Source organism: Salvelinus sp. IW2-2015, linkage group LG4q.2, assembly GCF_002910315.2.
Source record: "Salvelinus sp. IW2-2015 linkage group LG4q.2, ASM291031v2, whole genome shotgun sequence".
Taxonomy (NCBI): domain Eukaryota; kingdom Metazoa; phylum Chordata; class Actinopteri; order Salmoniformes; family Salmonidae; genus Salvelinus; species Salvelinus sp. IW2-2015.
In genome coordinates this window covers 26,641,110-26,667,475 of record NC_036843.1, presented here as the reverse complement: position 1 = coordinate 26,667,475, position 26,366 = coordinate 26,641,110, and the positions used below count along the sequence as shown (strand labels likewise).

At 41.0% G+C, this 26,366-nt stretch overlaps 1 protein-coding gene across 6 annotated transcripts in view; it reads left to right on the top strand.

Annotated features, from left to right (window-relative positions):
- Positions 1-26,366, top strand: part of sash1b (SAM and SH3 domain containing 1b) — an 86,866-nt gene that overhangs the window by 51,304 nt on the left and 9,196 nt on the right. For 3 of the 6 annotated variants that reach the window (XM_070443453.1, XM_070443451.1, XM_070443452.1), the window contains exons 2-8: positions 16,893-17,027; positions 17,298-17,348; positions 17,772-17,827; positions 21,935-21,975; positions 22,315-22,404; positions 24,743-24,855; positions 25,109-25,210. In XM_070443453.1, the coding sequence (XP_070299554.1) occupies positions 16,893-17,027; positions 17,298-17,348; positions 17,772-17,827; positions 21,935-21,975; positions 22,315-22,404; positions 24,743-24,855; positions 25,109-25,210 (588 nt within the window). Of the gene's footprint in view, positions 1-5,376; positions 5,525-16,892; positions 17,028-17,297; positions 17,349-17,771; positions 17,828-21,250; positions 21,832-21,934; positions 21,976-22,314; positions 22,405-24,742; positions 24,856-25,108; positions 25,211-26,366 lie in introns of those variants that run through there. The other 3 variants (XM_023987015.2, XM_070443454.1, XM_023987019.3) reach the window with 3 other exon arrangements.

Below are 26,366 nucleotides of genomic sequence, written 5' to 3'. Positions count from 1 at the left end.
AGTTGTCGTGACGTCTCAAGGATGATCGAAGGAAATTGGATGCACCTGAGCTCAATTTGGAGCGTCTTATCAAAAGGGTGTGAATACTTATTTCAATTAGATATTTCTGTTTCTTTGACAAGAAATGTGCAAACATTTCTAAAAACATGTTTTCACTTTCATTGTAAGGTGTAGTGTGCGTGTAGATGGTTGAAAATGTATATTTGATCAATTTTGAATTCAGGCTGTAACAAACGTGGAATAATTGAAGGGGTATGAATACTTGCTGAAGGCATGTAGTATACTCGAGTACATTGTGGTTTGTCTTTGAGAAGAGTGCAAACGGTACATGTCGCAGAGGTTGTCCTAGTCACATAAATATTGTATGAAAAATATATTTGAGTGAATTAATTTGCACTGGCTATTGATTTTTAGTAGAACAAGCTAATGAATTCCAAGTTTGGAGTGGCCACTTGGTGAATGTTGGTGAGTGTGCTGTTTTTAAGGTTCTAATTTAGCCCGATTTTAAGTCATCTGAACACAAGTGTGATAATGTATGTGTAGGGAGTCATTTTTATGCTTTGGTCTTCAAGATATCACAATCTATTTCAGCATTTGATTATGAATTTGGACATTTTAAAACCGGTGTTTTTGACTCCTGGCTAGAAATCAAATATTTGACAAGAGCAAGCAGCAACAGTATAAATTTCAATATGTTTTAGGAATATAAATTATACTTAAAGAAAAAAAAATATATATTAAACCCGGTTTCTGCTTAATCAGGTGAAAACGTGCTTTGATTTAATGATTTTGATAAAATAACTAATGGTGGAAATAAGTTTCGCGCCTAGGACTCTTCGTATAGATCTTTAGTAGACTGACTCTCAGCCTTCCCATCTCCTTTTTCCGTCTGTCCTCCCAAGGACGACATCCTCCACAGCTACACTGAACAAAAAATATAAACGCCACACGCCACAATTTCAGAGATTTTAGTAATTTACAGTTCATATAAGGAAATCAGTCAATTGAACTAAATTCATTTAGGCTCTAATCTATGGATGTCACACAACTGGGAATACAGCTGGATAAGATCTATGACCAGATTACGAAAAGAAAAAACAACATTTTTATTCAATATCTAGCATAAGCCTCTGTGTGAGCGACTCACATTTGGCTGGTTTAAACCTGTCAATGTGTGTTCAGTCACTTCAATGCATAGACCACCAGTCACCACCAGTCTCCTGCTATGTTTCCAGCTGGTGTTGGTTGAGATTGTGAGGCTGAAAGAAAGATACAGTAACATGCATTCCATTTCATATTTCCAATCAAATGAGACCGTTTCCAATCGAAATGGATAAGATCCAACTGGGTGACAAACTTATGAAAATATCATCTCATCCTGAATAATGCAGAATAGTTCAACCAAAAGGATTCACGCAGAAAAGATGGGGAAATGAACAATTAATGGTTGTGAATTCTAAATCTTTCTCTAAGTGGACCTCTGTTGCAGTTTGTATTAAACACACTTTTAATAGCTCTAAAATGAAAGTAAGGTCTTGATGAGAAATGGTCAATGTCATATTTCAACGTTTGAGGATTAATGAGCAATATCTCTGAGTCTTTGTAGCTAATAGATACACTATGAAAATGTAAAATTGTACACTGGCCAAATACTCTGCATCATTTCAGGAAGGTAGAAATCTTTTCACTGGATTGTAATCACAATGTAGGCACATTTTTACAACAGAAAAAGGGAACATGTATACATGTTGATTGTAGGTTTCATTGAATCTTAATGAATGTTTATTTTCTGTTCCATTGGTTTGCAGCCTTATCTAGCATGTTATAACAAGATTGACAGCTTCCCTGTCTCTCCTGGGAGCTCTTTCTTTGCCTCTCCCAAGGTGTTGGTCTAGTAGAGAAGTTAATTCCCACAAATATTAACACTGCAAACCAAAGTGTTGTGGATGGCCTGCTGAAATCTCAGGGGACTCACTGGATTTGTCCCAAATGGGAATAGGGTACCATTTGGGACACAGACACCATGTGGGTTGATTACCATTGCATGAAGCCAGATGAAATGATTTCTGCACCTCTGAATTTAACATTGTTTAGGGCCAGGAACAATCCACTGGCAGGCTCCTTAACCATACAGTGGGACAACTACCCCCTCTATTTCTGTGTGTCTCTCGCTCTCTCTCCATGTGCATCGCTCTCTCTCGTTGAATTTTAAAGTGGGATCTCTTGTCTGTGGAGATATTTTTGGGACATTCTGTCCGCTTGTGAGAAATGCTCAGCGTTTGTTCCACTTATTCCCCATCTTCTTTTAGAGTTTCGTTCAGGCCCTTTTCAACAGTTCTGTTTTATCCGTGATTCTTTTAAAGAAATTATATTAGATAATAAATGTATTAGCAGCCACCTGCTGTGGGATGTTCTTCCATATAGCAACAGCCTCTATGTGGAGGAGCTCATGCAGGAGAGGGCATCAGTGGCTGATATGCATAACATTATGACAAGGACTAACGTACTTGATTTTTCTGTGTGGTAATGCTGGTCTATTGTCTCTTATTGTATTGTAAACAGTCCATGTCTGTGTGGATGGGAGAAATGTGATGTTAAGAGAGAGGGAAGGAAGGGAAGATGATAGAGGGAGAGTAGGAGAGAGGAGGAGAGGGCGAGGGTGGTGAGATAGAGGGATACTGTTAATGTGATTTCAGACTAGGTCAGAATGAATAAGCGCTCTTTTCAAAATGCAGTATGTTGCTGTGACTGAGTGACAGCGTGTCACAGTGGTCCCTCATCAACCTCAGGCCTCATTTGGGTCAAAATCCACTTAGAGCAGCTAGCCTCTACAGGTTCTCCTGTTCTCTTGTTGGGGGGGCCATCCACATACTGTGCACCTCTCTCTCACACTAAAACGGTTAACGTGGAAGTCTTCTTGCTCGCAATCTGCATCTTTCACAGTCTTTTAAAATGTATTTAATAGAAGTTTTAAGACATTCTTGTACCCCTTTACAGACAGACTGAGCTCCTAAGGCTTCATCGCTAAGGTAAACAGACTCCTACCAGCCCGGTGCAGATGAAGTCAGGGGAGTTTATGATCATATTCAGGGGGAACTGGCAGACCCAGACAGACAGCATACCTCCGCCTGTCCATCCCCGGTCCCCTGGTGCACTGAGGTGACACCCTGCGCTGTGTATCCAGGCGGAAAACTGCCCTCTGGCACAAGCTGCCTAGCGTTGCCGTGTGCGTGCGCGTATGTGTGTGGTGGGGGGTGTAGGCAGCTTGTACCTGCCTCACCCCATCTGCCCCTGCTCTATAGTCTCTGGCACCGATCTAATGACTGTGTTCCTGGCTACCCTGCCATAGCTCCTGAGTGGCGCAGCAGTCTAAGGCACTGCAACTCAGTGCTAGAGGTGTCACTACAGACACCCTGGTTTGAATCCAGGCTGTATCACAACCGGCCATGATTGGGAGTCCAAAAGGGCAGTGGCCAGCGTCGTCCTGTTTTAGCCGGTGTAGGCCGTCATTGTAAATAAGAATTTGTTCTTAACTGACTTGCCTAGTTAAATAAAGGTTCAATAATGTTTATTTTTTATTTTTTAAATGGCTATGATGTACGCTGGAGATACTGGGGTTAATATTAGAAGACAGACACAGGATTTTCCCACCCTTTGTCTCATACAGTAGGTGCGAGTAGGCTTATATTGGGGCCAGTCACAGAAGGTCAAACAAAGATATGCATATTTGTTGTGGATATCAAAAATGTTGAATTTAGTCCTTGACCCCTCAAGGAAAGGCATCATACTGTTAATCTCCAGAGTCTTACTGTGGTGATTTTATTAGTGCAGTAAACTGTTCTATACCTGTAAATCGGACTTTGTTGATTTCACCTGTAGATGTTTATTGATTGTGATTGATGTTTGTTTTATGAGGATTAAGAGATTCTCACCAGAGGCTGTTGAGATTGGCACCCTTTGTCCATAAATAGTTGTTCGATCTCATAAATACGTTATGCTTTGTCATCTTGAATAGTATGTATTTCTTTTAGAATACTTTTTCAATTAACTTTTTAGAAAGGCTTCCCACTGATGGCCGACGGTTGTTTTCAAGGTAATCTACTCGCGTTCACGTACACCGTTCCGGTGGTCGTTGACATCTGCTTTACAGAGACGATAACACTTGCGCATTAGCACTCAGTGCGCACTTCATCCAGAAGCATGGCAGACATTGGATGATCATATAAAATGTTAATACCTTTGGCTGTCCGTGATGGAGAAAGAAAATCGGCCTCGAAGACAATTACTGGAAAAAATTATATGGGTATTTTTGGCACAAAGGTGATAACCAAGGTGTCTTTTTAGGATTTTTTTTTATTGAACTTCTCTATGTGAATGATCCTTTTTGGGCTCAACCAGCTAAACCGCAGTACCAAAAGTACTCTGAGCACAGTGGAACGTGTCCTTCCCGACCAGAAGCCTGGCCCCCTGATCTCTCCTCAGTTTCCTTCACCCTCTGTGAACCAAGAAGGGGAGAATCTCTGGATGGGTTAGTTGTTGCCTTTTGCTGCCCTCTGCTGGTGGTCATTGAGACGTTGGGTTGAATGAGCATCACTAAATCTTGCCCCTTTTCTGCTTGTTTCTAAGTTCATTTTGCACCATACTCATTTAGCGTCAAATATTTCTGGTAGAAAGTCCTCATCCGTGCTTGAATAACCTTTTTGTGGTTAAAACTCGTAAAACGGCAGGAGTTTGTTGGGAGGATACATGTGTTACACACAGCAGGCAGGTCACTCCAGATCCAATGCAATATTCAACATTCGTCCAGGTATTCAGTACTGGCCTCTAGGGGCAAAGGTGAGCACTTACCATCAAGTATGCTCGTGGCTTGCTAGGGATGGTGGATGTGTGTAAGCCGCGAGCTCCGTCTCCGAGGATCACGGGTTCAATCCCAGTGCTTGGCACTCTTATTTTTTTTTGTTTACCGGAGCCTTAACCCTTACCTTAATCATTTGGAATTAATGCCTAAACTTAGCGGTCGAGTTGTTTCTGTTTTAACCCTATCCAAAAACGTAACCCTTAACCAATCGGAATGAATGCCTACATATAATTTGACCCCACCCCCCCCCCTCCCCCCCGAAAAATGTTGAATACTGAAGTCAGACAGTGTCAAACCGTGAGATCTTGTTACACACCGAAGATATCCTAACACTCAGTGGTGTATGTTATCGAGCAGTGAGTCAGTGTGTATGGTAGTGTGCTGTCCTTGCAGCTGGGGCAGCGAGCTCCACCCCGTTCCTTACAGCAGCCACACACACACAGCCACACACGGAGCCCCACCCTCACTGCAGCTCCAGCGTCATCCTGAGGTCGTCCCCTGGCTATATTTCATGTGTGCTGGACACTGCTCTTTGAGTTGCATTGTTCTCCCCTGACTGTTCTGAGTGGGGACTCAGTCAAGTTTGAAAAGAGAAAGAGGAGACTGACTGTCGTTCCAGCTGTGTAGCACAACTGGAGAACATAACAAACAGGCTGCCAACTTGTGGTGAGTTTAGAATTTAAGGATCCCTTTTCTTTTCCCATTACTCTCTCTTTCTCTCAGCWGGAAAATAAGTTTTATTTTTGTTAGGTTTTTGCCGATACAATTGGAAGTTAAGTTTAACTAAGGCTGTTCAACTAAGTGTTGGTTTGCCGATGGTAGCCTTCTTAAAAGAGTCATGAAGTTCTTTAATGATGTAAACTTCTTTCGTGGCTGTGGAGAAGTTTGAGCTAACCTCTTATTTGCTGTATCTGTGGTTCCTTCCCTTAGTTTTGTCCTGTTTCGCCAAGTTGTGTATGGTGTGTATGACCCTGCTTAAAGACTGTGTTGTGGTATACATGATAGCTATGATGTATGGTATGACCCAGTCCCCTGTTATTAGACTGTGTTGATACATGACACAAAGGGATATGGAGAATTATACGGTATCAGAGGGATGCGGTAAAATGTATGCCAAACAAAAAAAACAATGATCGCTAAGTTAAACAAACTATACAAGTCTGTGCACAAGTGTGACTTAACAATTTTCCACTGAACATTTTTACAAAAACACGTTTTCTTGAACAATGCAGATGCGAAGTTTGGTAACAGAATGACAGCGGCACAAGCCGTCATTCTGTTTCCAAACGTTGCATCTGCACTGCTCTTCAAGTAAATGTTTTTGTAAAATGTCCATCTAAAAGGACCCATGAGCACCAACATGGGAAGTTCATAGGCGCTTGTCAAATCTGGAGTCAAACGAGAGCGAAGAGTCTGTTTTTGAGAAATTTAAGGCACACACTACCGGTCAAAAGTTTTAGAACACCTACTACACTCATTAAAGGGTTTTTCTTAATTTTTTACTATTTTCTACATTGTAGCATAATAATGAAGACATCAACACTATGAAATAACACATATGGAATCATGTAGTAACCAAAAAAGTTTTAAACAAATCAAAATATATTTCAGATTCTTCAAATAGCCACCCTTTGCCTTGATGACAGATTTGCACACTCTTGGCATTTTCTCAACCAGCTTCATGAGGTAGTCACCCGGAATGCTTTTCAATTAACAGGCGTGCCTTGTTAAAAGTTAATTTGTGGAATTTCTTTCCTCCTTAATGCGTTTGAGCCAATCAGTTGTGTTGTGACAAGGTAGGGGTGGTATACAGAAGATAGCCCTATTTGGTAAAAGACCAAACCATATTATGTCAAGAACAGCTCAAATAAGCAGGCTTTCTAAAACTTTTGACCGGTAGTGTGTGTATATACATTTGTCAACCATTGTATAGCCTAAATATTAGAGAAACGCAAAGGCTTTGATTTCTGTTCAGATGAAAAAGGGGTCTTTTTAGAAAACATCAACCAAAAAAAGTATAAAGGAATTAGAAATTCATCAAAACACAGAAATGTTGAAGTAAAGACCCCTGCCAACTAATATCAACACTTATAAATTATTAAGTGATTAAAACATGAAATTCTGTTACCAAATTGTTAACAACATTTCAGAAAATCAGTAGCAGAATTACTGCAATTGATTTGACTACAATTCACAGTTGGGTCACCTGCTACAGTCCTCCCTTCCACTGGCGTACTGTTACGTTCAACTCATAACTGTTCTTTCTCTTTCTGTCGTCTGGACAACCCCTCCCTTTCTCTCTCTGCCTCGATCTCGTTAAAATATCACCTATCCCGGCTCTTACCGACATCTACCATAACACCTACCCTCAGGACACGAGTCAAGGAAGATCGTTTGTCTTCACAGAGATGTTCCATACCCAATCGTTGTCAGCCGGTAACGTGACACCAACACTCTCCTTTTAACTCCTCTGATCTGACAAGACCCTGTTACAAGGGGCTGCCTCAATTACTGCTTTGTTATAAAGAGAGTTAGTTTAGAGATGTAAGGAAGCCCTGGTGCTATTGTTAAGTAGTTTCTATTGGGTTTCCACCTGTCAGGACATGCACAGGGCATTTGCAACCCATCCATACTGTGGCCTACTGTTTGTCTGAGTGTCATAACAAAGGTGCCAGGTGATGGCTTTCCCTCTACTCTCTGACTGACAAGCATCAGACTGTTGTATACACAACAAAGTATTGAGCATGATCTTGAATGAGAAATCTAACCATGAATGTTACATTCACAAGAGCATAATGTAAGAAGTGAAGACATCTAGACAGTTATTTTTTTAGATACATTTTAGTAGACACTCTTATCCAGAGCAACATACATTTTCATACTGGTCCCCTGTGGGGATCGAACTCACAACCCTGGCATTGCAAGTGCCGTTCTCTACTAACAGCCACATGGGACCATATAGTACAGTACCAGTCAAAAGTTTGGACACACTCATTCAAGGGTTTTTCTTTACTTTTTACTATTTTCTACATTGTAGAATAAGGGTGGCTACTTTGAAGAATCTCAAATATAAAATATAATTTGATTTGTTTAACACTTTTTTTTGGTTACTACATGATTCCATGTGTTATTTCATAGTGTTGATGTCTTCACTGTTATTCTACAATGTAGAAAATGGTACAAATAAAGAAAAACCCTGGTGTGTCAACTTTTGACTGGTACTGTATACTAGCTATGATGATGTAGGACATGTTGTTTTGAACAGAAACATGCATACCGTGCCAAATAAGCACTGGGGGACATGAGATATAAAGTGGTCAGACCACAATGGACTGGTTATGAGAAGCATGCAGTGGCGATCTGTCTGTGATCTAACAGTACTATGCCTCTCACTGGACCACAGCCTATTCATTCATTCCTCAACTCAACTGTTGAAAAGAAAAGCCCTGCGTCCCAAATGGCACCTTATTCCCTATATTAGACCAGAGCCTTATGGGCCATTATAGGGTCTCATTTGGTATGCAGCTGGATTACAGGCTGTTTCTGACCTCATGGCATCATGTCATTTAAGCAAATCAATGAATGGTTCTCTTTTCTGGACAGTTGAGCCAGTCAGTCACACAGTACCATACCACGAGAAGGAGACAAGTCAGCCTACAGTATTGGTAGTCACAACACAGGTCTGTTCGGGAGGGTTTTGAATTACCAAGGCCCTCACGATACAATATTATTACGATACTTCGGTGTTGATATATGTATTGCGATTCGATGTTCCAAACATATTGCTCACTATATGTCTGCTGCAGAGGTACAAGAGAGACATGAGAACACATTTTGATCAGTCATGGAAGTAAAAGTGCTGAAAACAAATTGGCTCCCTGTTTAGAAAGATGGAGAACAAGCTATGAAGGGGTTTTGTCAATACAATATATCATCAAAACTAATATCCCGATGTATAACTATATATATTTTTTCACCCATCACTACTGTTTGTGGCAAACTATTAGCATGCGAACCCCTTGAAATTCCCCCTTTTTTTTAATGAAAAGAAATCTTTTCTGAGTTTAGGATCTGAGGTTGTGGCAAGGTGTAGACACATTTGCATACACACAAGGGAGTGGTGTGAGGGATGAATACCCTTTTTAAATGTACTCATAAGATTTCATAAACAGATTTTAATATTTTCAGATGTATTCATGTCGTCTTTATACTTTTATCTAGTTGTAGGGTTGGTAAATTCCATTTCAATTCAGGAATTTAAAACGGATTAATTGGAATGGAATTGACCCCAATCATGTGTTTTAAATCACCCCTTAAATGTGTCTGCATGCTTTCTGTGGTTGGGGTTGGGGTGAATTCCATTTGAACTTTGTCAGTTCAGTTGACTGCCTGTGTGTTTGTACTGGAAGCCTGTAGTCTGACGAGACAGGGCATATAATGAGGTAGTGTTTATTTCTCTGTTCTGACTGATGACAGTAATAGCCTCATTCGAGTGCTCACAACAACCCCTGTCATGTGCTGTATCAGGCTAAAGAGGACATACTGTAGCCTACGTACAGTACAGTTAGGAACCACAGCTAACGGCATGAGATATTAAATCGAAGGTCGTTTTGAGCTACAGTTTGAATCCGAGTTCGATTATTTGATACATCCAACGTTTACTGGACAAAATGTGTTTATTGGACAAAAATGCTCAAGTTAAATCCATTTCTGATTATCATGAAGCATCACTTGTGTGTACCAATCATCATATTATTTTCGCTTTGGTCTTCTTACATGCGAGAGGAAACAATAGCCGCTTTAACTGCGACGTGAATAGGCTATATTCAGTAGCCTATATCCCTCCCCTAATCTACATTGGATGAGCTCATAAATGCGCTGCTACTCACAATTTTTCAAAGATATAAAATTGTATTTGTCACATGCTTCATAAACAACCGGCGTAGACCGACGGTGAAATGCTTACTTGTGTCCTTTTTCAACAATGCAGAGCTAAAGATTGAAGCAACTATATAAGAAATAGTGATACGAGGAATAAATACACAGTGAATAACAATAATGAATAAAAATAACATTTTATTAGCTATAGATATATATAGCTATTTAGATATAGCTATTTACAGAGTACCAGTACCGAGTCGATGTGCAGGGGTACGAGGTAATTGAGGTAACTAAGTACATATAAGTAGGGGTAAAGTGACTAGGTAACAGGATAGATATTAGACTGAGCTGTAGCAGCAACGTATGTGGAGCAGTAGGCGCAGCGTATGTGGTGAGTGTAAAAGTGTGTGTGTGTGTGTGTGTGTGTGCATGTTATGTGCGTGTGGGCATACAAAGTGTTGTGAGTGTGTGGGTAGAGTCCTTTGTGTGTGCATAGTCAGTGCAAGAGTTAGTTGAAAAAAATGGGTTGATGCAGGCAGTCCAGGTAGCCATTTGATTAGTCATTTAGCAGTCTTGTTTAGCATTCGGAAAGTATTCAGACCACTTACCTTTTTCCACATTTTGTTACTTTAGACTCATTCTAAAATTGATTAAATATTTTTTTTCTCTTCGATCTGCACACACTACCTCATAATGACAAAGCAAATACAGATTTCTAGAAATGTTTGCAAATGTATACAAATAAAACCTTATTTACACAAGTATTCAGACCCTTTACTGTGAGACTCGAAACTGAGTTAACATCCTGTTTCCATCGATAATCTGCAGCACTGAAGGTCCCTAAGAAAACAATGGCCTCCATCATTCTGAACAGGAAGAAGTTTGGAACCTCCAAGACTCTTCCTAAAGCTGGCCGCCCAGCCAAATTGGTCAGGGAGGTGACCAAGAACCCGTTGGTCACTCTGCCAGAGCTCCAGAGTTCCTCTGTGGAGATGAGAGAACCTTCCAGAAGGACAACCATCTCTGCAGCACTCCACCAATCAGGCCTTTATGGTAGAGTTGCCAGAAGGAACCCACTCCTCAGTAAAAGGCACATGGCAAACTCCAAGCGGGCTGTCAAAGGGCACCTAAAAGTCTCTGACCATGAGAAACAAGATTCTCTGGTCTGATGAAACCAAGATTGAACTATTTGGCCTGAATGACAAGTGTCACATCTGGAGGAAACATGGCACCATCCCTACGGTGAAGGCTGGCTGTGGCAGCATCATGCTGTGGGGATGTTTTTCAGCAGCAGGGACTGGGAGACTAGTCAGGATTGAGGGAAAGATGAACGGAGCAAAGTACAGAGATCCTTGATGAAAGCCTGCTCCAGAGCGCTCAGTACCTCAGACTGGGGTGAAGGTTCACCTTCCATCAAGACAACGACCCTAAGCACACACCCAAGACAATGCAGGAGTGGCTTCGGGACAAGTCTCTGAATGTCCTTTAGTGGCCCAGCAAGAGCCCGAACTTGAACCCGATCGAACATCTCTGGAGAGACCTGAAAATAGCTGTGCAGCGACGCTCCCCATCCAACCTGACGGAGCTTGGGAGGATCTGCAGAGAAGAATGGGGGAAACTCCACAAATACAGGTGTGCCAAGCTTGTAGCGTCATACCCAAGAACACCCGGCTGTAATTGCTGCCAAAGGTGCTTCAACAAAGTACTGAGTAAAGGGTCTGAATACTTATTTAAATGTGATTTGTTTAAAAAAAATTATACATCTTTGCTTTTTCATGATGGTATATTGTGCGTAGATTGAGGGGGGAAAAACAGCTTTAAGCAATTTTAAGAATAATGCTGTAATGTAACAAAATGTGGAAAGTCAAGGGGTCTGAATACTTTCAGATTGCACTATAGCTTTGGGGTAAAAGCTGTTCAGGGTCCTGTTGGTTCTAGACTTGGTACACTGGTACCGCTTGCCTTGAGGTAGCGGAGAGTACAGTATGGTTTGGGTGGCTGGAGTCTTTGACAATTTTTTGGGGCCTTCCTCTGACACCGCCTGGTATAGATGTCCTGGATGGCAGGGAGCTCGGCCCCAGTGACGTACTGTGCCGTACTCACCACTTTCTGTAGCGCCTAGCGGTCGGTTGCCTTGCAGTTGCTTTACAGTCAAGATGCTCTCAATGGTCCAGCTGTAGAACAGCTTCATACTATTTGTCAAACATAGAGAATTGATACTGTATACTGGTTGTTGGGGTTGGATTAGCATGAGGTGTGGGGAGTCCGTGGGTGGCTTGACTTTTTTTTGTGTCTTACTCATTCATAGAAAAAGGTTATGTCCAAATCGGATGTTGGGTACTATATTTATTGAATATTATCTGAATCCTATGACTTAAAATGGCCAATTTAGGTGCAATCAATTAGCTTAATTTCTCAGAGATTATGAAATGTTTCAGGAATGCCAGTCTTACCCGTTTCTAACAACAGAAACCATTTCAGAACAATTTGAGATGATGGGTGTCATGAGTAACAACTTAAACATGAACTCATAAAAACAGCAGCACTTTGCTGTATTCATTGAGTGTCTCTCTAGTTATGGTTTTAAACGTTTTGAAATCTCACAAATAAACTTTGCTGTAGCTTTCTTTTATGCCTGCTACATTACTGCAGACACGGTTATCTGAGCCATCTGATTGGCTAGTGGTAGGTCTATAGTGCACTTGATTTGCTCTCCGGGCCCCCTGGGAAGGCAGAATTTGTACCTTAAGACATATGAAATAGTTAAAAATGGCAAAATGTGTCTACCCGGCACGCAGGGCAGCTGAATTGGTTGCACCTACCGTCAACAGCCCAAGACTAATATATATATTTTTTTTTAACCCAAATAGCACGCAGCTTAGAGGGCACATTGGTGTGGAGTGCAATAGATTGCGTCATTGTGGATCTGTTGGGGTGGTATGCGAATTGGAGTGGGTCCAGGGGTGGCTGCGACGGTGTTGTGAGCCATGACCAGCCTTTAAAAGCATTTCATGGCTATAGAAATGAGCGCTACAGGCTGGTAGTCATTTAGGCAGGTTACCTTGGCATTCTTGGGCACGAGGACTATGGTGGTCTGCTTGACTTAAGTTTTGGTATTACAGACCTCGTCTGTTGAAAATATCAATGAAGACACTTGCCAGCTGGTCAGCGCACGCTCTGAGTATGTGTCCTGGTATTCCACCTGGCCCCGCGGCCTTGCTAATGTTAACCAGTTTAAAGGTCTTACTCACATCAGCTACGGAGAGCGAGATCACACAGTTGTTCGGAACAGCAGGTGCTCTCATGCATGGTTCAGTGTTGCTCGCCTCGAAGCGAGACTAGAAGGCCTTTAGCTCGTCTGATAGGCTTGCATTGCTGGGCAGCTCACGTTGCAAGGTTTCCCTTTGTAATCCTTGATAGTTTGCAAGCCCTGCCACATCCGTCGAGCGTCAGAGCCAGCGTAGTAGGATTTGATTTTGGTTCAATATTGACGCTTTTCCCGTTTGATGGCTTGTCGGAGGTCGTATTGGGATTTCTTATAAGCGTCTGTGAAAGTGTCAACTCTAGCGTTTAGCTCAGTGTGAATGTTACCTGTAATCCATGGCTTCTGGTTTGGGTAATTCCTATTGACAGAGCTAGTGTAACTGAGTCAGGTTTGTAGGCCTCCTTGCTCGCACACGCTTTTTCAGTTCTGCCTACAAATTTTCTATGGGATTGAGGTCAGGGCTTTATGATGGCCACTCCAATACCTTGACTTTTTTGTCCTTAAGCCATTTTGCCACAACTTTGGAAGTATGCTTGGGTCATTGTCCATTTGGAAGACCCATTTGCGACCAAGCTTTAACTTCCCGACTGATACCTTGAGATGTTTCTCCGATATATCCACATAATTTTCCATCCTCATTTCCATGTCATCTATTTTGTGAAGTGCACCAGTCCCTCCTGCAGCAAACGACCCCCACAACCTGATGCTGCCACCCCTGTGCTTTACGGTTGGGATGGTGTTCTTCGGCTTGCAAGCGTCCCCCTTTTTCCTCCAAACATAACGATGGTCATTATGGTCAAACAGTTCTATTTTTGTTTCATCAGACCAGAGGACATTTCTCCAAAAAGTACAATCTTTGTCTCCATGTACAGTTGCAAACTGCACATTTTTTAGGGCGGTTTTGGAGCAGTGGCTTCTTCCTTGCTGAGAGGCCTTTCAGGTTATGTCGATTATATAGGACTCGTTTTACTGTGGATATAGATACTTTTGTACCTGTTTCCTCCAGCATCTTCACAAGGTAAGGATGTTCTGTTCTGGGATTGATTTGCACTTTTCTCGCCCAAGTACGTTTATCTCTAGGAGACAGAACGCGTCTCCTTCCTGAGTGGTATGATGGCTGCGTGGTCCGATGGTGTTTATACTTGCATACTATTGTTTGTACAGATGAACGTGCTACCTTCAGGCGTTTGAAAATTGCTCCCAAGGATGAACCAGACTTGTGGAGGTCTACATTTTTTTTTTCTGAGGTCTTGGCTGATTTTCTTTTGATTTTCCCATGATGTCAAGCAAAGAGGCACTGCGTTTGAAGGTAGGCCTTGAAATACATCCACAGGTACACATCCAATTGACTCAAATTATGTCAATTAGCCTATCAGAAGCTTCTAAAGCCATGACATTTTCTATAATTTTCCAAGCTGTCAATTTTCCAAGCTGTCCAAGCACAGTCAACTTAGTGTACGGTAACTTCTGACCCACTGGAATTGTGATACAGTGAATTCTAAGTGAAATGATCTGTCTGTAAACAATTGTTGGGAAAATGATTTGTGTCATGCACAAAGTAGATGTCCTAACCGACTTGCCAAAACTATAGTTTGTTAACAAGAAATTTGTGGTGGTTGAAAAAGGAGTTTTAATGACTCCAACCTAAGTGTACGTCAACTTCCGACTTCAACTGTATTAAGGGAATAGGGTGCCATTTGGAAGAAGTGGCAGTATCAATATGGGGATATCAAAATGTGATTCAGCAGCATGGTCTCTGTCAATGATGCCATCTCCTAGTCCCTGTTATGCAGTGTAAGCATAACGATAGACTACAATGCCAATTCGATTACAAAGACATTGACACATGGTTATTCCACTGAACAAAAACTTTAACACAACATGCAACAATTTCAAAGATTTTACTGAGTCGTTAACTACGGTTAATATGGAAATCAGTCAGTTGAAATAAATTCAACAGGCCCGAATCTATGGATTTCACATGACTGGGCATACAAATATGCATCTGTTGGTCACAGACACCTTAAAATAAAAGGTAGGGGCGTGGATCAGAAAACCTGTCAGTATTTGGTGTGATGCCATATGCGCTATCTGCCCGGTATAGTTGAAACGGCGATTCATCTGAGAAGTGCACACTTCTGTAGCGTGCCAGTGGCCGTCGAAGATGAGCATTTGCCCACTGAAGTTGATTACGACGCCAAACTGCAGTCAGGTTAAGACCCTGGTGAGGACGATGAGCACGCAGATGTGCTTCCCTGAGATGGTTTCTGACAGTTTTTGCAGAAATTCTTTGGTTGTGCAAACCCACAGTTTAATCAGCTGTCTGGGTGGCTGGTCTCAGACGATCCCGCAGGTGAAGAAGCCGGATGTGGTCCTGGGCTGGCATGGTTACACGTGGTCTGCGATTGGGAGGCCGGTTGGTCATACTCCAAAATTCTCTGAAACAACGTTGGAGGCGGCTTATGGTAGAGAAATTATCATAAAATTATCTGGCAACAGCTCTATCTGGTGGAAATTCCTGCCAATTGCATGCCTGCTTAACTTGAGACATCTGTGGCATTGTGTTGTAAAAACTTTTTTGCCTTTTATTGTTCCCAGCACAAGGTGCACCTGTGTAATGATCATGCTGTTTAATCAGCTTCTTGATATGCCACACACTAACAAGGACGTATGCAAATTTGTGTACAAAATTTGAGAGAAATAATATTTTTGTGCATATTCAAAATTTCTGGGATCTTTTCTTTCAGCTCATGAAACATGGGACCAACACTATGTTGCGTTTTATATATTTTTCAGTGTATATACTGTACATTTAAGGCCGGGCTGTTGTTTTATCTTAATCATATCACAATCAACTTTGACCAGTTGATTGTAGACACAAATACAATATTTTTTTGTATACTTAAAAAAACAAAATATTTTATAAAAATATGCAAATTAGGTGCTATCTGATAAATGCACATCTTATGCATATTTTTTCCCGGTATAGTGAAGACATCAAAACTATGAAATAACACACATGGAATCATGTAGTAACCAAAAAAGTGTTAAACAAATCTAAATATATTTGAGATTCTTCAAAGTAGCCACCCTTTGCCTTGACGACAGCGTTGCACACTTGGCATTCTCTCAACCAGCTTCATGAGGTAGATGCAAAAATGTAATTTCAGCCTGTGGTGCCTGGCCTTAAATGATTTCAGCCAGGCTCTGTTGGACAGTGAACCGATATCACTATATTATTAATTTTATAAATCCATTTTGGGAGATGAAAATCCCAAAAGACATTTGCAGGAGATGAGTCTGCAAAAGTCCTGAAATTTTCCCCATCTTTTTCTTCAGCCAATACAACAAAGGGCACTAAGGAACACAATAGTAGGAAGTCTTTGCAGAGTCATGTGTAGGTCTGGAGGTCCTGGGTTTCTGTCAAGGAAAAGGCGCCTCCTACTGTTCCTGATAATTTATGGTACACTGAGACGTGTCTATGATCCCGCAGCGGCTCAACTTGATCCTGTTGACTGTGGTGAGGTCAAAGAGAACTGTAGCTGCGTCACAATGCTTCTCCCCCCTCGCTATGCCTCTGGGGTCACAGCTGAGGAGGTCTGGAGAGTGTAGGGGTCATGGGCAACTGGGGAGAGGCAAGGACACGTTCGGTCTGGCCGCTGGTCACAAACACACTTTGCTGGTTCTCTACCACTGCACATTCCTATGGCTTCTGATGTTGATGTCGTAAAAAACAATGGTCAGTTTGCTTGTCTTCTGTTGTACTGTATGCACTGAATGTGAGTCTAATGTGATGGCTTGTGCTGACTCTGTAACATGTAGATCCTTACTATGTGGCGAGGTAGGACTTCCTCGCTGCTCTTACGGACTATGTCTTCTCTGTTTTAGGATGGCTCATTTGGAACCTTTGAGGACTTGGCTCAGGAGTACTCAGAGAATTACAGCACTTCTCTCGCTGACGTCCAAGACAGAATGGAAGAGATCTGCAAACGCAAACTTGTACAAGTTGCAGAATCAGAGATGGTACGATCATATATTACATGTTCAGTGAGCTACAGAATACGTTTTTTTCCATCTGTGGATATGTCCATCTGTGGATACCCGCTTTGCACAGACTTCATTCTAATTAAAAGGATGTGGAGGAAGCGTTTTTCATTTAAATCCTCTAATATGTGTGTGAGTTTAGGGTGACATGTTACAATTTTGTCCCTTTGATTTATCAAGATATTTATGTTTTGAAATGCTGATTGAATCAGATGTTGTCATTCCTTAATTTGCCTCTGTGCGTTTCAGGAAAAGGTTGAGTTAGTGCCCACATCACTGCAGCTTCGCTCACCGATCCAGGTGACGGACTCCTATTCCCCCTATTGGTTTTGACCCTATTGTATGTTAACCCTCTGGGAGGAGGGATTTCCTCAGCCCTGATCCTGCAGACATAAGAGCTGCTATGAACCAGATCACAGCCCTGTCATTGTAGCATTATAACATCTTGGTTTTCCTTCCTTGATCACAAATTCCCGTTTCACTGTCTATAATGGAAACTCTGTGGCCTTGTTTTTTGAAATGCATACTGTTAATGTGTCCGGAAATAACGTTTTTAAAAATGTACCCGAGGAATGTGCACTGTAGCCTTTTTGTGGCCAATGAGATACACATTAAGAGTTCCAAACCAATATGCCGGCCAGTGAGCTAGACTGTGGTTCCTCTAAGTTTGTCAGTTTCCATTGCCTGCCTGCCTGTCTGACTGCAGTGTTCTGTTCTCTACAGGATTCGCTAGGGCTGAGTAGCAGTAGCGCTGTGTCCACTCCTGAGACAGAGAGAAGGTAAGACCATAGAGATACTAAAGCTGTTATTCTGTAGTCGTCAACGGTATTGTCTCCCCTTTGTGTGGAGTGTATCGTGCGTTATATTGTGATGTCCTTATACTGTATGTAGTTAAATTGGTGTTGTTGATCAGTGAAGTAGGAAAGTCTTTCTATAAATTGACAAACTCCTGGGAGGTATTTGGGCGACTCTACAGAAGTGGTGTATATTGCTGACCCACCCCAAAGAAACTAAAATGGTTAAGTCTCCAGACTTACTTCATGATATATGTTCTAATTAATTCCAAGGCAATAACAAACATATTTTTAAATGAATATAGTACAAAGTCATTGTTTATACACCCATTTCTATTGAGGTGGAGGTCCCAAACCCTGATTTCCTAAACACAATTCATGATTTTAGACGTAAAAATAATTACACTTATTTCAATAGAACATCTTGAATTGTTATATTATTACATTTGAAAGAAAAGTGACCTAATAATAAGTTGTTTTGTATATTTTTAAGCATGTAAAAAAAAAAAAAGATATGCTTTTTGATGGCACTACCGTAACACCAATTAAAAGACTGCATAATCAATGTGCCTTAAGCCACACCGATACAAATATCACCAGGTGATGGGATTGCACCACTCTCCAGCATGGCCACATGGTGAGTAGTCTTACCTGCAAACATTGTGGAGAGAATTTGTGAGCAAGTTGCTAAATCTTCATGTCTTTTTAAGAGGTGTCCCCACCGAACATCTAATATTTCAAGAAATATGTAAAGTACGGTTTTGAGACAAAAATATATGTTTGCTGGGATGTATATCTGATACATTTTAAAGCTAGCCAGGCATATGCTCGCTATGGGGATTCAATAAATGGATGCACACTTACCCCACCAGATATGCCACCAGGGGTCTTTTCACAGTCCCCAGGCCCAGAACACATTCAAGGAAACGTACAGTATTATACAGAGCCGTGAGTGCATGGAACTCCCTTACATCTTATATAGCAACGTGAACAGCAAACCTGGTTTTAAAACAATAAAGCAACACCTCACGGCACAATGGCTCTCCCCCATGTGACCTACTTGTGTGTTAACTGATAGATGCACACACACACAACATCTTAATGTTTTTAAATGTATGCAAACTGTAAAGTCTTTTGTCAAGGTATTTTTGGTTATATGTCTGACCCCAGTAAGACTAGCTGTCGCTAATGGGGATCCTAATAAATCCAAATCCAATCTACTTCCCCTGAGAAAGACCAACTTTTTATGTCTCTGCGTACAGTTTGAAGGAAGTTGCTCGTTTTTTTTTTTTTTTTTTTACATGGGAATTTAACCGCAAAAGGTATTTTTGTGTACTATGTCATCACGCACATCCTTTTATCTGCAACAAGTGAATTTGATGGAAACACAGCTATGGTGGAAAAATGTGCATATTTTTTTATGCAGATTTGAGAATATTTTCATTAAAATCTGTCGCCAATTGGATGGAAACCTAGCTTATGATTGACTCTTGATTGTTAGTCCACTGTATTATTTTACATTTGTTTCTTTATCTTAAATGTTCTACATTTAAACACACAGATAATTATTTATATGTTTGATTATGTTTAGAATTATTGAAGGACAGGGACATCCATAAGGTGCCAACATGTCAAAGTACAGCAGCCAGTCAGAGGACAGAGTTTAAAAACGGACCCTGTGCAATATCAAGAATATCTGATATAGAAATAAATGCTAGAAGGAAGGAAGCGGGAAAGTAAAATTTCGCGAAATATTTATCCGAGAGGGACAAGAGCTACACGAGCAAGAGGGCAGGAGTGAAAAGGCAGAGACGCAGACAGAAAGACGTGTCTTTTAATGATTGTGATAATGATGTGAATCACATGTGCCCCATTCGATATGGAAGCAATTAAATTCTAAATGTTTACGACAGGTCACAACCGAACAAAATGTCACTACCAACGCGCCTGATATTTTGCCACAAATAAGATGGGAAAAGTGACCATTTTAAAAATTGATCAACATAACCCAGAGAACCCAGAGACTCTGTGGGGATGTCCGCCATCCGATCTCCCGGGTGGCGCAGTGGTCTAGGGCACTGCATCGCAGTGCTAGCTGCGCCACCAGAGTCTCTGGGTTCGCGCCCAGGCTCTGTCGCAGCCGGCCGCAACCGGGAGATCCGTGGGGCGACGCACAATTGGCATAGCGTCGTCCGGGTTAGGGAGGGTTTGGCCGGTAGGGAGGGTTTGGCCGGTAGGGATATCCTTGTCTCAGTATGTAAAAAAATGTAATAAAATGTATGCTCTCTACTGTAAGTCGCTCTGGATAAGAGCGTCTGCTAAATGACTAAAATGTAAATGTAAATTAGATGTGAAGTCATTCAATCCATACGTTGCGGATTCATTCATAAAATCAACATTGAACATTTTACAGAGAAAAATAGAGACAGTATTTCTCTAAATTACATTTTAAGATTTTTAAAGTCAGTTTAAAAGTCCTGTTTTTACTATTTGGTAAATGTTGTATGCTAATAAAAATGAATCTGTAATCAAAAATGTATCAAAATTCGCTACTGTGCATGGTTCTCCCTTTATTGCAACTTTTCACTGTTTCGGGAGTGACACATTAAGTGGGATGGTAAGGAATTCAGGACAAGATTTCACATATGCAAAGTTTTAGTATTTAACACATACTGTATGTTTCCACCACTTCTGTACAATTGAGCCTCATAGGACAGGACAGTCAGTAAGACAGTCATTCCCTTTCATACATTATCCCCGTAGGTCCTGTCTCAAATGGCACCCTATTCACTATTTAGTGCACTTCTTTTGACCAAGGCCCATAGGGTTCTGTCTGGTCAATAGGGTGCCATTTGGCACGCAGCCCCTAGTCAGCGTGAGGAAATGTTTCATACTTCCTGTCCTGATGACCTCCAGCCACCTTTTATGAAGTATTCCTCTGCTAGTATACCAACAGGAAACGTCCTGTTCTTCCCCCTATCGTGTGTTTGGAGATGGTCATATTGTGAACGCAGGAGAATTAGTGAGAGAAATAAGGGAGGAAAGGAGGAATCTGGGTAATGAGTAATAACATAGTACTATACACTGAGTCAGCGGGGTGTCTGCAACACCAGATTTAAGTTTGTTTACTTGGCTAGATACACCTTAGCTTTAGCATTGTTCAGTGCAAAACAATGAGAGAAGTAGTAGCTCCTGTTAGCATGCTCTAAAAAGTAAGCCCAAATCACCTCAAAGTAACATGACTTTATACAGTATGCTGGTTTTGAGTAGCCACCTCTGAGAAGTGGTTCCCTTCATAAACTACCAGAACACAAGAGCCTTGATTTCTACTAATCTTGCTGAGGGAAAGGTTGTACAGTACTGGGCTTGCTGTGACTTAGGCAAGGCACCCTCTTGTGATCACCTGTAGAACTGTGTCGATGGGGAATGATAGTTGTTGCTGATGCTAGAGACTATCAGCTGATGTCAGAGGAGAGAGATTGGGAGAGAGAAAGAGTGAGGAGACAGACCGACAGGTAGACAGAGAAAGAGCAAGTGTGAGAGAGTTGGATAGCGAGACCGAACAGCGATAGAGAGAGAGAAATATGAGAGCGAGAGGGTAATGTGGAGGCCACGTGAAGAGCTGTAGTGTTGAAGTGCGTGCAGTCAGTAAAACCCAGGCAGTCGGGGTGTGAAAAGCCTCTATTGTTGTTGAGAGAGCCTCAGTGATCTGACCTCTGTCCAGCAGACTGACAGCGTGATGTTTTCAGATCTGGACTGACCGCTGGGAACGGCCCCCACTAACACTGCACTGTACTGGCCGGGTCCAGTGGCACGAGGGACAGTGCACGTTTGTGAGGGATACGGTAGTGCATATTTGTTAGGGACAGTGCACGCGTCTGTAATTCTTGAACAGGGACAGAGAACTCAGTGGATAAAGGGGTGTTTTGTTCGAAGACGGTACAGTAGGATAGCAGCAGTACAATGAAGAAAATTGCATTGGAGAACAGGTGAGATGATGTCGTCTGTGACCGGACTTTTTATTTCTTGGATTGTGTTTTTTTTGTTTGTGCCATCTGTCTTGTTTTTGATTCAATCTTGGTTTATTTTTAGGTTGTCCATGCATAAATCAAGTTCTGAGGATGCGTCAGAGGGTATGCTTATTTTTTTCATCATCAGTTCTGTAGTTTGATGTGTCTTGGTCAAATATCATGTAATTACTTGACATTTTAAATTGTAACTACAAACACAACTGTTGTCATTGTGTCTGACTACACATTTACTACAATAGTACCTCATATGAAGATTGAACTTGGACAGTTTTGTTTATCACAATTGAGACACAATTTAATGTGTTATATTTTGGAATGACTACATATGCATAACTTAAAAAACCATCTACATATTTTGAAAGTTTTCTAGGGGTAGCCATTGTATGGGGCAGTGTGTTTTTTTAAAATCTGTTTTAAACCCTACTGTACCTCCTTGTTTAGGAAAATGGGACGGAAAGAGACAGAAAAACAAGTCTTTCTGGCAGAATTTTCGGAAGTCGCAGAAAGGTGTCGTGCGGCAGACCACAAGAAGTATGTTTTTGTTTTGGATCCATCCTCCGTCTTTACCCAACATATTTCTGATCACACAAGTCAGGGAACTGGGTCCCATTCTCACTGCATCTGTTTATTTTGGATCTCATTTTGTATTTTTCATGTGTTTATTGAAAGGGACTGCACTGAAATGAAGGAAAAACTGGTAAGGGGGATAGTGTATAGGAGAGAGTTGGGACTGGTATTCGATCCCACACGGCATGTGCCGGGGGCGGCGGTGAACATGAATATAAACAAAACGTATTTGCAGATCTCCTGATATACCTGACCATTATTGAAAACTCAATGCCCCCTTTGCTAAAAAATCTTTTCAGAATACAAAAAAATCTCAGTATATAACATTTACGTATAAAAAAACAAAATAATGACAATAGTGAGCGCTTTAAAAAAAATCCTATCTACAGCAATCATTTAAGTGGACCACAAAAAATATAAAATACTTGCGATGCATAATAAGTGACAACAAATATATAAAGATGACTGTATTCCATTACTCAACCATATGAAAGCAGATCTAATTAAATGGAATAATCTTTCCATAAATCTTACAGGTAGAATAAACCTCTTTTAAAATAGCTTTGCTCCCACAGTTTTTGTAGTCATTTTCGGTAATACAAATTACCCCATAAAATACAGTCTTTTTAAAAAAGTATACTCGGTCATAAGACTTTATGGGCAAATGAAATTCATGGAATTAAAAAGGAAAGTTTTATATCTTCCTAAGTCTGAGGGTGGTTTTAACCTTCCAGACTTGAAATTGTATCAACTCGCCACAGAAGGCTTTTACTTATGACATATAGTTAAATGTATTAAAGAGGAACAATGGGTACATATTGAAGATGCACATGCTCATCCCCAGAATCTTTTTACATGTGTATTTTCAATGATAAAGCTAAGAACATTAACTTCATAGTTAAGCACACTATAACAATATGGAAGAAAATGAAACATATTCTACAAGAACCAATATCACATCCCTAAAAACACATCCTTATGGAACAATCCTTGGATAGCGTTTCAGAATTCACAGATAAATTGGTCCACATGGAAAATTAAAGGCATGGAAACCGTAAATGACTTGGTAACAGGAAATACATTTATTTCCGTGACAGAATTGAAGGAATTTTGAAGGAATTTTGAACTGACCAGTTTCAAATACATGCGACTTAAAAGTTACATATCACGAAATGTCCGAGCAACCTTGAGAGAATCTTATTTGAGTCAGAAAAAGATATACAAAACCTTGCAGAGAGCCTATCCAACTGACAATCTCTTAGAAAATATAAACTATTGGAACCAAGAACTATTGTTGGCATAAAATGGAGGGAAAGTTGGCGCTTAACTAACAAAATTACAGTTAACAAAAATGCACCCTTAATACAGTATAAACTAATGTATAGAATGTATTACAGAAAATTCACAAATTCTACAGCACAATGGCAGAGTCATGTTGTAAGTGTAAAACTAATAAGACTCAATAATCCATGCTTTCTGGGAATGCTATGAAGTCTGGAAGTTGTGGGCGGAGTATTACATAACTATTACAATCTAAATGTACTTTTAATCTGTCTGCATACTTCAAGACATGTCATATGGGGGTGTAGTGAGATACCCGATGGGTGGGACGATTCTCTTCTAATCGCTCGTCTTGAGAAAACCTTTACTAAAAACGTAGAATTCAATGAATCCGCCATCATTAACACAATGGACAAATCAAACGATTGATTATTTAACTATTGAAAGTGCGTGGGCTACGGAGAGAAACAAAATGGTGCAGTTTCAGGCCATGTGGCGAACAATGCAGGCACTAGGGATGGCGTGTGAGCATGTGGGTCTGGGCAGAAGGGATGTAGTCGTCGTTTGCGTTGAAGTTGTTGTTCATATATGTTTGTATTTGGTGTGGGGGGGGGGAATAATACATTTAAATGTGATAAATAAATAAGTGTTGAAATGCACCATCTCATTTTCAATAGTATAAAAAAAATGTAAAAAAATGCACACTACTTAGTTGTCGGCCTATTAGTAGTTGTACAACTTTTTTGTTAAATGTAAGTTTAAAATACGTATTATTATTTCATTGTTATTAGACAGTAGTTGCCATATTATTATTGTTACTAAGTATAGTGTGCATTTATTTACATATTACTAACAAAAACAACTGCTACAACTACTAATACAACTAAGTACCTATAATATATACAGTACATACATATTTACAAATATCTACACATGTTGATGTTTCTATTAGTTAAAGACACAGTTTGTTCCTAACATTTGAAAAAGGCTTTTCTTCAATTCCCCGTGTTCTATTTACCAGGTGAGGACATAGGTTTTGTAGCCAGTGACATCACTATGAGTGATGAAGAGCGCATCCAGCTGATGATGATGGTCAAGGAGAAGATGATAAGCGTGGAGGAGGCCTTGGCAAGGGTACGATGTCACTTCCGGTCTTCCTACTGTATGTAGTTTCCTCCAGATACTGTACTGGATCTCTCTTCTCAGGATGTACTGTAGGAGTCCTCTGCAATTACTGGATATTGAGCACCTCAGTAGGATTTATAACGAGGGAATACAAGTCTGATTGGATCACGTATTTATTGTGCTTCTTTAGCTCTTATAGTGCCATATTTGGATACTTATGGAGTCTCCTTCTCCTCTCTTCTCTCCCCTCTCCTCCTCACAGCTGAAAGAGTTTGAGAGCCAGAGCCGACAGAACTGCAGTACTGATCTTACAGAATGGCCTGATGCTCCCAGTCCAACCGTGAACGAGTCCTCCAACTGCAACGTGAGTGTCGCTGATAACTCACGGATATAAGTGGTGTCACTCTGTATGGATTTGGTGTGTTTGGTGTATACCCTATGAGCTCATCGTTCTGCCATCTAACAAGGCTAGTGAGGTGTTTATGCCCCCCTCTGTCTCTCTGTGTGTGTGTGTAACCTGCAACCTGCCCACTCCAGGCCCTTTCCCCAACAGGCGGTCCTCTATTCATCCCAGTCAAAGCACCTGCTAACCCCCTATTGTGTTGCTGTGAGTGGGTAGATTCAGCACTGTGCTGTGTTATGCAGGCCACAGCTCTTTTCTGCATGGTCGGGGTGATTAGGGGGCTCAGGTCCAGCCCACATATTTCAGATTCATCTGGATGGCCTCACTCTGTTTCTCGCTCTTCGCACGGGCCGTTTTCTCTATCCTCCCACTGTCACTTAAAAATAATAATAATCGTAAACCTAATTCTCTGTTTGTAGCGTGTCCCCATCAAAACCAAAGTGTTGGCGCTTTTGAGCTTTAAATTGACGCACATTTTCCTGGAGACTTCACTCGTTTTCCTGCTAGTTCTTGGCTCCATGTCGTAGCTACAGCTTCTGACTTCAACTTTATCTTCCAATTATTACGAAAAATACTTTGAACTGTTCTTTATCATTCTTTGAGTTTGCTCAAGAAGAATTTACAACTATAGTTCTGTAAATAATAGAGTACTCTCTCAAATACTTTTAATCTTTTTTTTGCCAAGATGAAACCTGCTCTAGACAGGCAGAATAGGCATTCTATTTAATGGTTCAAGATGCTATGCGTACTGTGATATAGCCTGTATGAAAGCCCCTGTATATTTGTACGGTGGACATTTTCTCACCGAGATGATCTGTGACAAGAAGACAAGATGAGCCCATGTGGTCAGATGTCTGCTAGGCTATATTTTAAGAAATGATAACCGTGGTTTCTGTTTCTCCTCTGGTCCACAGCTGTAGCTTTCACACATGGTTTCTTTCTCACTAACTCTGGTGAGCTGTAGCCCATTCAGTATGTCATCATAAGCGTATAAAAAGGCGTGGGAAAGCGTCTGATTTTATAGCTGTGGCGTGCTGAACTATTGATCCACTGTGAATAAACTGATGGTTTTTTTTTCTGACCACTGTCCCAGGCACTACATATGAGATGGTATTTT